Source organism: Delphinus delphis, chromosome 9 (genome assembly GCF_949987515.2).
Source record: "Delphinus delphis chromosome 9, mDelDel1.2, whole genome shotgun sequence".
NCBI lineage: Eukaryota > Metazoa > Chordata > Mammalia > Artiodactyla > Delphinidae > Delphinus > Delphinus delphis.
The window spans coordinates 89509601-89524222 of NC_082691.1; the positions used below are offsets into that span (position 1 = coordinate 89509601).

The following is a 14622-nucleotide window of genomic DNA, read 5'->3' on the forward strand; positions in this document are numbered from 1 at the left end:
GCCCTGCCCTCCCACCACCCCCATATATGTATGTGTGTGTGTGGACACATGTATATATCCCTCTGCAGACATGTATGTGTATACACACACCCACACCCCCTATTGGCTCTGTTTCTCTAGAGAATCCTGACTAATCCACTGAGGATGCAGAGAGAACAGGTTCGCCTGGCTCTTTACAGTTTATATATCATAACAACAGTGGCTCTGCTCCACTGAAGGCCTCTCAAATGCTTTGACTGTTTCATGTCCCTGTGAGAACCTGACATGCAGGTTAAGTCTTAGGATCCAAACCTGGTCCTGACTCCACAGCGCCAGGGCCCACAGCCTCACTATACCGTCCTGTGATACACAGTCTGACCCCAAGGACTGGCGCTGGGGCTGTGCAGGGATTGTAGCTTTGCTGGCCCTTCGGTGTTCACAAATGGCAGGGGCCTGGCGGGGAGGGACCTGCAGGGGAGAGGCCTGGAAGAAGAAGCGTCTGGAAGAGAAGGGCCTGGGGCGGCTGGCAGGGCCTCCAGCCTCTTTGGGGAGGAAGAGAACTGTTCCCGTCACCTTTCAGCAAACAGCCCCATCTCCGTCGCCTGCCCCACCCAAAGCCTCTTCCTCCCGATGCATCAAAATACTGCCAGGAGGACTGGTTTACACTGGAGATGGGAGGGCTGGAGCATGGTGGAAGGAAGCAGCTTGAGGCCAGACCTCGGTGACTAAGTGACTGGGTCAAAGCATGCTTGTCATGGTCTTAATCTAATACTTATTTGGCTGCCACCACGTGCGGGGTGCAGAGGTACTCGAGAGGGCAGGGTCCCCTCCATACGTGAGTGGGGAGCTCAGCACATTGGGTGGGGGGATAGTGAAGCCTCTGGGACGTGCAGAAGGAGCGTTCTTACATCCTGGTGTCTGTGGCGCCCTTGGGTCGCTCTTCTGAGGGGTCCCGGGAGCAGAGCGTCAGCTGGCTCACCCCCACTTCACCTCTCCCACCACGTTCCAGCTTGGGCCAGAAGGGGAGGCACCGGGTGCAGGAGGATGCGCAGAACCTGGTGCCGATCCCGCAGGGGAGGCTGTAGACCTCCGAGATCTTCGTAGTCTCCTCAGACTTCTGGATTTGATTCCACGCCAGGAGGCCTCTCTCCTCCAGGCTTCCTAAAGGGAGCCAGCAAGCAGTCAAGCCTGGGCCCTGAGGGAGGGGGCGGAAGCCTCTGGCCCCCCCTGCAGGCACTCACGAGGCCTCGTCTCAGTGCCCTGCACCTGCCAGCAGCCCCTCCTCCCCCTCCAAGCCTATCCCAAGAATCAGCTCAGCTCAACTCAGCTCATCATCAGGTGTTCCCTGAGCTCCGGGGTACGACCTTCTATGAACCACTGTTCTTTCCTCATCTTCCAGAGCGGACCTTTCTATATTTCAGTGTTTCTGGAATGCAGATGCATTTTACATTTGGTGGAGAGAAGAAATGTGGGAAATGGAATACCACGAAGCAGGAGCTATCACAGAGGTCCTTTCAAGGGGCCATGGGAGGATCAAGAAGGGAGCACTGAAAGCCACCAGTGAGGGCAGCTCTGCGCTCTTCACCTCAGCGCTCATGGGCTTCGTTTGCTCATCATCACACTTACTTCCCTGTACTGTAATGGTCTGTTGTCGTGTCTCTCTCCCCTACTAGCCTGTGAGTTTCTAGAAGGCAGGGGGGCATGTCTTGCAGCCCTTTGTATCCTCAATACAGAGCACCTGGAACACAGTGTACTTGCTGTGGTTTTTATTGGAATGTGAATAAATGAACACATGCATTCTCTCCCTCGTCAACTAGACGGCAGGCTCTAAGAGAGCTGGGGCTATGTCTTTTGCTTTTTGCTTCTGGTGTATTTCTCACCTTAGGGTCCTTTTATGGGCTGAATTGTGTCCCCCCCCAAAAAAAATCATGTTGAAGCCCTAACCCCACAAACCTCAGAATGTGACTGTATTTGGAGATACAATCTTTAAAGTGGTGATTTAGTTAAAGACGTAAAGATGAGGTCTTTAGGGTGGGCTCTAATTTAATCTGACTGGTGTCTTTATAAGAAGAGGAGATTAGGACACACAGAGAGACACCAGAGATGCACACACAGGAAGGAAAGGCCATCCATCTGAAAGTCAAGGAGAAAGGCCCCAGGAGAAACCAATCCTGCCAACACCTTGTTCTTGGACTTCTAGCCTCTGGAACTGTGAGGAAATACATTTCGGTTGTTTAAGCCTCCTAGTCTGTGGCATTTTGCGATGGCAGCCCTAGAAAGCTAGTACAGGCCCATACACCCCACCCAGATGCAGGGCCCACTCAGGGTATGCTGTGGCCAGTCTTACATGAGAACTGGGGCTAGAGAAGCAATGTGGGTGACCCAAATGCTGACCATCTACCCAAACTGCCAGCTTACAGAGCAAAGGTGAGCCCTACCAGGGATGGTGTTGTCCAGTAGAAAGCCCAGAAATCCACCAACAAACATGCCCGTGGTCAGCAGCACCTGGATGACCTGGTCCAACTGCAGAATCCCTAGAGTGAAGACAGAAGTGACAGGGATTAAAAAATGGGCAGAGGGGGCTTCCCTGGTGGCGCAGTGGTTGAGAGTCTGCCTGCCGATGTAGGGGACGAGGGTTCGTGACCCGGTCTGGGAGGATCCCACATGCCGCGGAGCGGCTGGGCCTGTGAGCCATGGCCGCTGAGCGTGCACGCCCGGAGCCTGTGCTCCACAACGGAAGAGGCCACAACAGTGAGAGGCCCGTGTACGACAAAAAAAAAAAAAAAAAAGGGCAGAGGATCTGAATAGAGATTTTTCCAAAGAAGATATACAGATGGCCAATAGGTACATGAAAGGTGTTCAACATCACTAATCATCAGGGAAATGCAAATCAAAATCACAGTGAGATATCATCTCACACCTGTTCGGCTTTTACCAAAAAGACAAGAACTAGGAAGTCTTGGCAAGGGTGTGGAGAAAAGGACCCTTGGGCACTGTTGGCAGGAATGTAAATTAGTGCAACCACTATGGAAAACAGTATGGAGGTTCCTCAAAAAATTAAAAATAGAACTACCATATGACCCAGTAATTCCACTCCTGGTTATTTATCCAAAGAAAATGAAAACACTAACTCAAAAAGATATATGCACAGCCACCTTCACTGCAGCATTATTTACAAGAGCCAAGATATGGAAACAACCTAAGTGTTCATCAATGGATGAATGACTAAAAAAAATGAGGTATATATTTACAATGGGTATTATTCAGCCATAAAATCTGGCTATTTGCAACAACATGGATGGAACTTGAGAGCATTATGCTGTGGCATGAATCAGATAGAGAAAGACAAATACTGTATGATCTCACTTATTATATATAGACTGTTAAAAAAAAAACTCATAGAAAAAGAGATCAGATTTGTGGTTACCAGAAGCAGGGGGTGTGAGGAGGAGGAATTGGAGGAAGGTGATCAAAAGGGACACACTTCTGGTTATAAGATAAATAAGTATGAGGGATGGAATGTACAACATGACGACTATGGTTAACACTGCTGTATGATATATAGAAAAGTTGGTAAGAGAGTAGATCCTAAGAGTCCTCATCACAAGGAGAAAATTTTTTTCCCATTTCTTTTTATTGTGTCTATATGAGGAGATGGGTGTTAACTAGACTTATTATGGTAGTCGTTTCACAATATATGTATGTCAAACCTTTATGCTGTATACCTGGGACTCATACAGTGATGTATGTCAATTATATCTCAATAGAACTGGAAATAAATAAGTCATGGTGATGTAATGTACAGCATGGTGACTATAGTTAATTTTTTTAAAAAGTGACAGGAATTCCCAGGGACCAGGGACCCCACCAGCTCTGCCCCTGGAGTGGTCACAGACTAGAGGATGGAAAATCACCTGTGTGGAGCCTCTCCGGGTTCTTGTTCACCCAGTTGGGAACAGCAAGCCCACAGTAGATGGAGAAGCCAAAGACAAAGATGTTTCTGGACGAGTTCATGTCCACGTACTGTAGGAGAGAGGCCCCCACGGCAGAGCCAGAACGATCAGTACCTGTATTGCACATCAGTCAAACACCCGCCCAGCCAGCCCCCCCACCGCCACTTGAGACTGGAGGGGGAGGCTGGGCTCAGAGGGCACAGGTTCTCAGACAAGTCCCGACTCCCACTTGACCCTGGGAGCTGAGTGGTCTGGATAATCCAATTCAAACTGATGCAATTTTGTTTTTCAGAAATTCGGGTGCTTCTGGTTATTTCTTTCTCCCATTTGGGGCCAGTGCGGTTTCTGGGACTGAGGACTCCCTTCCCCTCCTCCCTTGTCCCCACCCTGTTCCATTCATCTCCATCCCCATGGGCTCCTTTCAGGAGATGCAATGCTGCTGCTTTCCTAAGGGTGTCTTGCCTCACCTGAAGATTGGAAATCCCCACGGCAGTGATGACTCCAAACATCACCAGGAACATGCCTCCGATCACAGGGGTTGGGATGGTGGCAAACGCAGCCCCGATCTTCCCAAATATGCCCATCAGGAGCAGCACGCAGCCCGCCGCAACAATCACCATCCTGCTCCCTACCTGTAGCACTCAGGGAGGTGGGGGAGAGATGAGGAGCTCAGCACCAGCTGGGTCACACACCCTGGAGGCCTCTGCCCTGCTCCTGGGGCATCACAAACAATCGCTCCAGGGGACCCACAGGAGCAGCATCGACTGACCCAGAAATGGCCCCCCTCTACTCCCACATGGTGCTGGCGAAAGCATGAAGGTGTGACCTTGGGTCCCAGTCTCTGCCCTCACCTCTCCTCTCTGCTGCTCTCATACATGTCTTCAAGTCCTGACTCCAATGCTCCTTCTCTAGGCAGACTTTATAGTGAGGCAAGAAGTCTCTCTTGGGAGGGAGTGGCCCAATGCTTAAGAATGGGGTTTGAGAGCCAATCCCAACTCTGCCTCTAACTAGCTGTTCGGCTTCACGCAAGTTATCTAACCTCTCAAAATGTCAGCCTCCAAATTTAACAGGTGGGATTAATAATACTTACTTCACAATCTCATTTTAGGAGGACAGCATTACCTTGATACCAAAGTCAGATAAGGACAGAAAAGAAAAGAAAGTACTGTGTGGGTTCACTTATATGCAGATTTTTTTTCAACAGTAAATACTGTAGTACTAAACAATCCATCATAGGTTGAATCTGTGAATGTGGAACCACAGATACGATGGAACCATGGATATGGAGGGACCACGTGTACAGAGGTCCAACTATAAGTTATACACGGATCTTCGACTGCAAGGAGGGTTGGTGCCCCTAACCCCACCCCACTCCCCACATTGTTCAAGGGTCAACTGTACAGACCAATATCCCTGATGAATATAGATGCAAAAACTATCAACAAAATGTTAGCAAACCAAATTTAACAGTACATTAAAAGGATCATACACCGTGATCACCTGGGACTTATCCCTGGGATGCAAGGATGTCTCAACATGTGCAAATCAATAAATGTGATACACCACATTAATAGAATGAAAGATAAAAACATATGGTCATCTCAATACACACAGAAAAAGCACTGGACAAAATCCAACATCCTTTCAGCATAAAAAAACTTTCAACAAATTAAATATAGAAGGAATGCACCTCAACACAATAAAGGCCATATACAAAAAGCCCACAACTAACATCATACTCAATGCTGAAAGGCTGGAAGCTTTTCTTCTAAGATCAGAAAACAAGACAAGGGTGACAACTCTCACCACTCCTATTCAACATATTACTGGAAGTCATAGCCATAGCAATCAGGTTAGATAAAGAAATAAAAGGTATCCAGGGCTTCCCTGGTGGCGCAGTGGTTGAGAGTCCGCCTGCCGATGCAGGGGACACAGGTTCGTGCCCCGGTCCGGGAAGATCCCACATACCGCGGAGCGGCTGGGCCCGTGAGCCATGGCCGTTGAGCCTGCGCGTCCGGAGCCTGTGCTCCGCAACGGGAGAGGCCACAACAGTGAGAGGCCCACATACTGCAAAAAAAAAAAAAAAAAAAAGGTATCCAAATCAGAAAGGGAGAAGTAAAATTATCTTTATTTGCAGATGATATGATCTTATATATAGAAAATCCTAAAGACTCTACCAAGAAATTGTTACAACTAATCAATGAATTCAGTAAAGTTGCAGGATACAAAATCAACATACAGAAATCAGCTGCATTTTTCTACACTAACAGTAAAACATCTGAAAAAGAAATAAAACAATCCCATTCACAATAGCATCAAAGACAATGAAGTACTTAAGAATGAATCTAACCAAGGAGGTGAAAAATATAAGACTGATGAAAGAAACTGAAGAAGACACAAATAAATGGAAAGGTATCCCATGTCATGACTGGAAGAATTAATATTGTTAAAATGTCCATACTACCCAAAACCATCTACAGATTCAATGCAATCCCTATCAAATTTCCAATGGCATTTTTCACAAAAGTAGAAAAAAAAAACCTAAAATGCTTATGTAACCACAAAAGACATCAAATAGCCAAAGCAATCCTGAAAGAGAAAAATAGAAAAAAAGCTGGAGGCATCACACGTCCTGATTTCAAACTATACTGCAAAACTATAGTAATCAAAACACTATGGTACTGGCATAAAAATAGACACATAGACCAATGGAACAGAACTGAGAGCCCACAGATAAATCCATGCATATATGGTCAACTAATACTTGACAAGGGAGCCATGAAAACTCAATGGGGAAAGGGTAGTATCTTCAATAAATAGTGTTGGGAAAACTGGATAACCACATGCAGAAAACTGAAATTGAACCACTATCTTAACACCGCTCACAAAATTTAACTAAAAATGGATTAAATACTTAAATGTAAAACTGGAAACTGCAAAACTCCTAGAAGAAAACAGAGGGAAGCTTCTTGACATTGGTCTTGGCAATGATTTTTTAGGATATGACACCAAAAGCACAAGCAAAAAAAGTGAAAATCAGGAACTTCCCTGGTGATCCAGTGGGTAAGACTCTGTGTTCCCAGTGCAGGGGGCCTGGGTTCAATCCCTGGTCAGGGAACTAGATCCCGCAGGCATGCCACAACTAAGAAGTCCGCATGCTGCAACAAAGATCCCTCATGCTGCAACTAAGACACAGCTCAGCCAAAAATAAATAAATATAAATCTTTTTTTAAAAAAAGTGAAAATCCAAAAGTGGGACTACATTAAACTAAAAAGCTTTTGTACAGCAAAAGAAACAATCAACAAAATGAAAAAGCAACCTATTAAATGGGAGAAAATATTTGCAGACTGTATAGTTGGATAAGGGTTTCATATCTAAAATATATAAAGAACTCATATAATTCAATAACAACAACAACAACAAACAATTTTAAAATGGTCAGAGGAACTGAACAGACTTTTTTTTCCAAAGAAGACATACAAATGCCAACAGGTACATGAAAAGATGCTCAACATCACTAATCATCAGAGAAATGCAAATCAAAACCACAATGAGATATCACCTCACACCTGTTAGAACGGCTATCATCAAAAAGACACAAGGTAACAAGTGCTGACAAGGATGTGGAGAAATGGGAATCCTGTGCACTGCTGGTGGGAATGTAAATTGGTGCAGCCACTATGAAAAATGGTACGGAGATTCCTCAAAAAGTTAAAAATAGAACTACCATATGATCCAGCAATTCCACTTCTGGGATTATCCAAAGAAAATGAAAACACTAACAAAAAACTATGTGCACCCCCCCACCATGTTCATTGCACCATTATTTACAATAGCCAAGGTATGGAAACAATCTAAGTGTCTGTCAACAGAAGAATGGATAAAGAAGATGTGGTATGTAAAATGAAATATTATTAAGCCATAAAAAAGAATGAAATCTTGCCATTTGTGACAACACGGATGGACCTTGAGGGCATTACGTTAAGTGAAGTAAGTCAAACAGAGAAAAACAAATACTGTATAATATCATATACATGTGGACTCTAAGAAAGCTAAACTTGTAGAAGTAAAGAGTAGAATGGTGGTTACCAGGGGAAATGGGGAGATGTTCATCAAAGAGTACAAACTTTCAGTTAGAAGATGAGTAAGTTCTGGGGACCTAATGCACAGCATGGTGATTATAGTTAACAAAAATGTATACTTCAAAATTACTAAGATAGTAGATCTTAAATGTTCTCACCACAAAAAAGAAATGGTAATTATGTAATGTGATAGAGGTGTTAGCTAATGGTGGTAATCATATTGCAATATAGAAGTGTATCAAATAAACACATTGTACACCTAAATTTACACAATGTTATATGCCAAGTGTATCTCAATAAACCTAGGGGAGGGAATTGATGTGCCTGGGGCACAGTGATGCAGGGTGAGAGACAGGAGATGGGATGGAAAGCAAGGAAGGGACTCTGTCATGAAGTACTTTAAGGGCCATGGAAAGGAGTTACGATAAATTCCAAAGACAAAGCATAAACAAAACGTAGTATATACATGCAATGGAATATTATTCAGCCTTAAAAAGGAAATAAATTCTGACACCTGCACAACATGGATAAAACTTGGACATTAAGTGAAATAAGCCACCCGCAAAAAGACAAATACTGTATGAGTCCACTTATATAAGGTACCTAGAGCAGTCAAATTCATAGAGACAGAAAGTAGAATGGTGGTTGCTAGGGGCTGGGAGAGGGGGGAATATGGAGTTGTTGTTCAATTGGTACAGATTTCAGTTTTGCAAGAGAAAAGAGTTCTGAAGATTGGTTGCACAACAATTTGGATGTACTTAACTCTACTGAACTATACATTTAGAAATGGTTAAGAGGCTAAATTTATGTTACATGTATTTTACTACAATTAAAAATAATAAATCCAAAGACAAAGAAGACTCAGTAGAGTTGTGTCAAGCAGGGTAGTGACATGATGTGATTTACATTTCAAAAAGTTCCCTCTAGGAACCCTCCTGCACTGTTGGTGGGAATGTAAATTGGTGCAGCTACTATGGAAAACAATATGGAGGTTTCTCAAAAAACTGAAAATAGAGTTGACATACGATCCAGCAATCCCACTACTAGGCATATATCTGGACAAAACTCTAACTTGAAAAGATACATGCACCCTTATGTTCACAGCAGCACTATTCACAATAGCCAAGACATGGAAACAACCTAAATGTCCATTAACAGATGAATGGATAAAGATGTGGTGTGTGTATACAATGGAATATTACTCAGCCATTAAAAAGGGTAGTGTTATTTGCAACAACATGGATGGACCTAGAGGTTATCATACTAAGTGAAGTAAGTCAGACAGAGAAAGACAAATACCCTGTGATATCACTTATATGTGGAATCTAAAATAGGACACAAATGAACTTATCTACCAAAGAGAAACAGACACACAGACATAGAGAACAGACTTGTGGTTGCCAAGGGGGAGCAGGTGTGGGGGAGGGATGGATTGGGAGTTTGGGATTAGCAGATGCAAACGATTACATATAGAATGGATAAACAACAAGGTCCTACTGTATAGCACAGGGAACTATATTCAACATCCTGTGGTAAACCATAATGGAAAAGAATATGAAAAATAATGTTATATAAAACTGAATCACTTTGCTGTATAGCAGAAACTAGCACAACATTGTAAATCAACTATACTTCAATAAAACAAGTTTTTTTAAAAGTTCCCTCTATAAGTCACTTCATTATTATTAATTGATATATTTTCTCAATTAGGACAAATTAGATTTTCTCAACAAGCAATTATCATGGATTATGTGTAAACTACGATTCCTCCTTCATCTACTGGAGGTTCATTAAGATACAAAACAGAGACAAGGCTCCTCCCCATGGTATTATACAGCATTAACTGGTCCAAAATCAAGGATCAGTTGTGCTAGAGTCACTACTAATTGCTATCACCTGGTTTGCATAGGGTTTCTCGAGCAGCTAGGAGTTTGGGAATGCTAAAGAAGTACGTTTCACCCGCTTAGAGCAGCTATTAGATCTGGAAATAAAAAGTTTCTACAAAGGTTAAAAAAAAAAACCACTACGCTGTGAAGATTATGGGCTCTGGTCCACATCCCATCCCAGTACCAGGCACACACAGCTGTCACACGCTGGACAGTAATGATTGTTGTGCTAGTCAAGGGTTGTATCTAGGGTTTGAGTGACAGCTACCAGTGAGACAAAAATGACCTCTGACCTGGAAGCATTCAGCCTCATCCTCAAAAGTTGGAGTTGTGCTGCAAATGTCTGAATATCCCATCATAAGTCTATTATCAATGAATGTGTTTAGGTAGTTCTTGGACCTCTTCTCATGCATTTGTTTCTATTCCCAGTCCTTAAAGGATACTCTATGTGACAGACTCTAGGTCTATCCACCTCATTACAAATAGCTCAATTTCGTTTCTTTTTATGGCTGAGTAATATTCCATTGTATATATGTGCCACATCTTCTTTATCCATTCATCCAATGATGGACACTTAGGTTGTTTCCATCTCTGGGCTATTGTAAATAGAGCTGCAATGAACATTTTGGTACATGACCCTCTTTGAATTACGGTTTTCTCAGGGTATATGCCCAGTAGTGGGATTGCTGGGTCATATGGTAGTTCTATTTGTAGTTTTTTAAGGAACCTCCATACTGTTCTCCATAGTGGCTGAGGTGGATAGACCTAGAGTCTGTCATACAGAGTGAAGTAAGTCAGAAAGAGAAAGACAAATATCGTATGCTAACACATATATATGGAATTTAAGAAAAAAAAATGTCATGAAGAACCTAGGGGTAAGACAGGAATAAAGACACAGACCTACTAGAGAATGGACTTGAGGATATGGGGAGGGGGAAGGGTAAGCTGTGACAAAGCGAGAGAGAGGCATGGACATATATACACTACCAAACGTAAGATAGGTAGCTAGTGGGAAGCAGCTGCATAGCACAGGGAGATCGGCTCGGTGCTTTGTGACTGCCTGGAGGGGTGGGATAGGGAGGGTGGGAGGGAGGGAGATACAAGAGGGAAGAGATATGGGAACATATGTATAACTGATTCACTTTAAAGCAGAAACTAACACACCATTGTAAAGCAATTATACTCCAATAAAGATGTAAAAAAAAAATACAGATCTTGCAATAGGGAAGAGATATGGGGACATATGTATATGTATAACTGATTCACTTTGTTATAAAGCAGAAACTAACACACCATTGTAAGGCAATTATACTCTAATAAAGATGTTAAAAAAATAAAATAAAAAAAAGATACTCTAGTGTAGTTTCAGTTTTGCAAGATGAAAAAGTTCTGGAGATCTGTTGCACAGCAATGTGAATACACTGAATACTACTGAACTGTACACAAAAATAATTAAGATGGTAGATTTTATGTTATGTGTCTTTTACCACAATTTAAGCATTTTTTTAAGATACTCTAGTGTCAACAACTTGAAGTCCGTTAATGCAGCAATAAAGTAGCAGATTCGGCCTTTGCTTATTTTTCTTTCCAGTTTAAGAGCTAATTTATTTAACTGTCTTCATTAGAAGACAAGAGATAGGAATTAACCACATCAAAATAACTTTTTTTGTTTACAACCCTAGCAATGAACCGTGCCTTTGTGGGAACAAAGGCATGCTTCTAAGCACAATAGATCAACTTGTCAGGTTCAACCAATACCCTTTGCATATAACAGTGGTCTCATAAAGATGGCAGGTCACCCCCAATCCTACTACCACGGAATTTATCATGCAGCCCTGGGCATCTTTTGGTCTCAGGATTCACATCTGGGCTGGGAGCCATGACACCCTAGAAAAGTGATGGGAGATCTTTGGCCTTCAGCCTGATTTCTCTGGACTGACCAGGGGAGAACCAAGAATAGGTCAGAGCCCATGAATGCAGATGCAACACGGGGCCCCAGGGGGAGGTGTGAGTCCAAACCAGAGTTAATGGGTCTGCTGGATTTGTAGCCTGTTTGCTGTCTGTGTATCTTTTCTTGCCTGCTCTTTCCCTCTCCTGTAAAGGGTCTTAATTTAGAAATGATACATCAAAAAATTTTTTGTTCTGTTTATTTAATATAATTTTCTGTTCTGCGTGAGATATCTTCCCTTCAGCAAGAAAAATATTTGCTGCTTTATACTTACACAGGCCATTCCCACATTTCTGTGTGGGTCAGTGGCCCTCACGTGAAAAAATGTTCCTCTCACTTGCACCGAAGGTCTTGAAACTTTGGGGAAATGTCAAAGAGTCCACAGTGTCCAAGCACATAGAACTTGCCGTAGGGTTGGGTGCTGGCTCTGCTGTTTGCTCACAGATTTTAACTCTCACTATGGGCCAGAGGCCATGCAGGGTACAGAGGTAGATAGGTCCAAGAGAGCTATCAGAAAATACAGGGTGGGGATGTGGGTGGAGGAAAGTGAGTACTTTCCAAAGCTCACTTCACTTGTGCTGGGAAACACTGTACCTATGCACTGAAGCATACAGGAAAGCAACATCGTAATAAGATTCTTTTCTAAGTCACCTTAGAAAGCACCATCTTGGGGACTTCCCTGGTGGTGCAGTGGTTAAGAATCCACCTGCCAATGCAGGGGACACGAGTTCCATCCCTGGTCTGGGAAGATCCCACATGCCACGGAGCAACTAAGCCCGTGCGCCACAACTACTGAGCCTGCGCTCTAGAGCCCGTGAGCCACAACTACTGAAGCCTGCATGCCTACAGCCCGTGCTCCGCAAGGAGAAGCCACCGCAATGAGAAGCCCGCGCACCGCAACGAAGAGCAGCCCCCGCTCGCCACAACTAGAGAAAGCCCACGCGCAGCAACAAAGACCCAACGCAGCCAAAAAATAATAGTAAGAAGAAGAAAGCACCATCTTGAAGAATTCTTGCTGACCTTATGAGGCTTTCCTGTGGAAAATGGGAGCCTGGAAGAGATTTTAAGCAGGGACTAATTTAATTGGGTTCTAGCAAGATCCTTGGGCAGCCATGTGGTAGCTAGATTAGAGATGGGCAAGATCCTGGGAAGAGACAGTTAGGGATACTGCCATGTCCAGGTGGGAGATGATAAAGCTGTGATACTGGGAATGGAGACAAGAGGACAGGAGGGCAGCACGCATGCTGAGAAAACAGAATCCACTGTGAGAAGCACACAACAGAGAGAAGTTAAGGATGACTGGGTGAATTCACGAAGACAAGGTTTACGGGAGAAGAAGTAAGGATGGGGGCATGGACTGAGCATAATATAGGCCATTCTGAGTGTGAGGTACCCTTGGGACATTCAGGTGGAGGTGACCACAACCAAGAAGGTCAAGTATAGTAAGCAAAATACAGGCTCCTCAAAGATGTCCATGCCCAAACCTGTGAATACGTTACCTTAATGGCAAAAGGACTTTGCAATGTGATTAAGGATTTTGAGATGGACGGAGTAGCCTGAGTTACCCAGGTGGGCCCAGCCTAATTACATGCATCCTTATAAGCAGGTAATCTTTCCCAGCTGTGGTCAAAGGGAGACGTGACTAAGGAGGAAAGGTCAGAGAGACGCCATGTTGCTGGCTTTAAAGATGGAGGAAAGGGGCCATAGCCAAGGAATGTGGGCAGCCTCTAGATGATGGAAAAAGCAAGGAAATGGATTCTCCCCTATAACCTCCAGAAAGGAACACGGCCCTGCCAATCCCTTTACTGTAGCCCTGTGAGACCCGCACTGGAGTTCTGACTTCCAGATCAGTAAAATAATACATCTGGGCTGTCGGAAGCCATCAAGTTTGTGATAATTTGTTGCAGCAACAGTAAGAGGCTAAGACACTGATGACAGATTCAGGTACCCAGGCTGCCCACCCACCACCCCACCCCCGGGGCCACTGTCAGCAGCCTTACCCTGGTGATGCCCAGAGCGCCGACATTCTCGCTGTAGGAGGTGGTGCCGTTCCCCGTACCCCAGGCCCCTGCCAGCAGGCAGCCCAGGCCCTCGATGCCGATGCCTCGGTTGATGGCGTGCTTCGGAGGGGGTGGTGCCCCCACCAGGCGGGCACAGGCATAATAATCGCCTACTGACTCCACCATTGAGGAGATCACCCCCGCGACGATCCCAAAGACCCCAGCCGGGCTGATGGTGGGGAGGCCCCACTGCCCTGAAATTGCAGCGCAGAGAGAATGTTCATCCGGAAGATAACAGGCTGCTGGACCCCAAATAATTCCCTTGCCGGAGGGTTCTCCGGAAGGCTTTAAAGACCAGGCAACATGTCTTCCAACCCAACAGCTGTCCTGAAGCTTTGTCTCAGGCTCCTGCCCTCCCGTGCCTCCCTGAGGGTAGGTCAGAGGCCCTGACCTTGAGGTCACAGTGCACAAAAAGAACCAGAAACCGGGCCTCTTTCCGGGAAGGCCTTGAAGCCTTTTGAAGGCTTCCAGGATTCTTACTCAGGGAGGTCCTGGCTCCCCAGTCCATGAGGCCAGGACCTCCTCACCCCTACAACTGGAACGTGGTTATTCTCACACCCTGAGCCAAGAACTGCAGGGAAAGGAGATGCCCTTGACCAGCAACCCAGAAATGTTCTAATTCAGTCCCAAGCCTCCCTTGTGTGGGATCCACCAGTTCCACAAGGAGACCCAAAGGTTGGCTAAGAGGTCAGGATCCCTCTGTGCTTTCCCCA

At 44.7% G+C, this 14622-nt stretch overlaps 1 protein-coding gene across 1 annotated transcript in view; it reads right to left on the reverse strand.

Annotated features, from left to right (window-relative positions):
- Window positions 1-883: 883 nt before the first annotated feature.
- The window catches only part of LOC132430542 (solute carrier family 23 member 1-like), a 44516-nt gene continuing 30777 nt past the window's right edge, over window positions 884-14622 (reverse strand). Inside the window, exons 8-12 of the mRNA XM_060019799.1 lie at window positions 13850-14103; window positions 4400-4564; window positions 3894-4002; window positions 2418-2513; window positions 884-1140 (exon numbers count right to left, since the gene is read on the reverse strand). Of these exons, the coding sequence (XP_059875782.1) occupies window positions 884-1140; window positions 2418-2513; window positions 3894-4002; window positions 4400-4564; window positions 13850-14103 (881 nt within the window). The remainder of the gene's footprint in view (window positions 1141-2417; window positions 2514-3893; window positions 4003-4399; window positions 4565-13849; window positions 14104-14622) is intronic.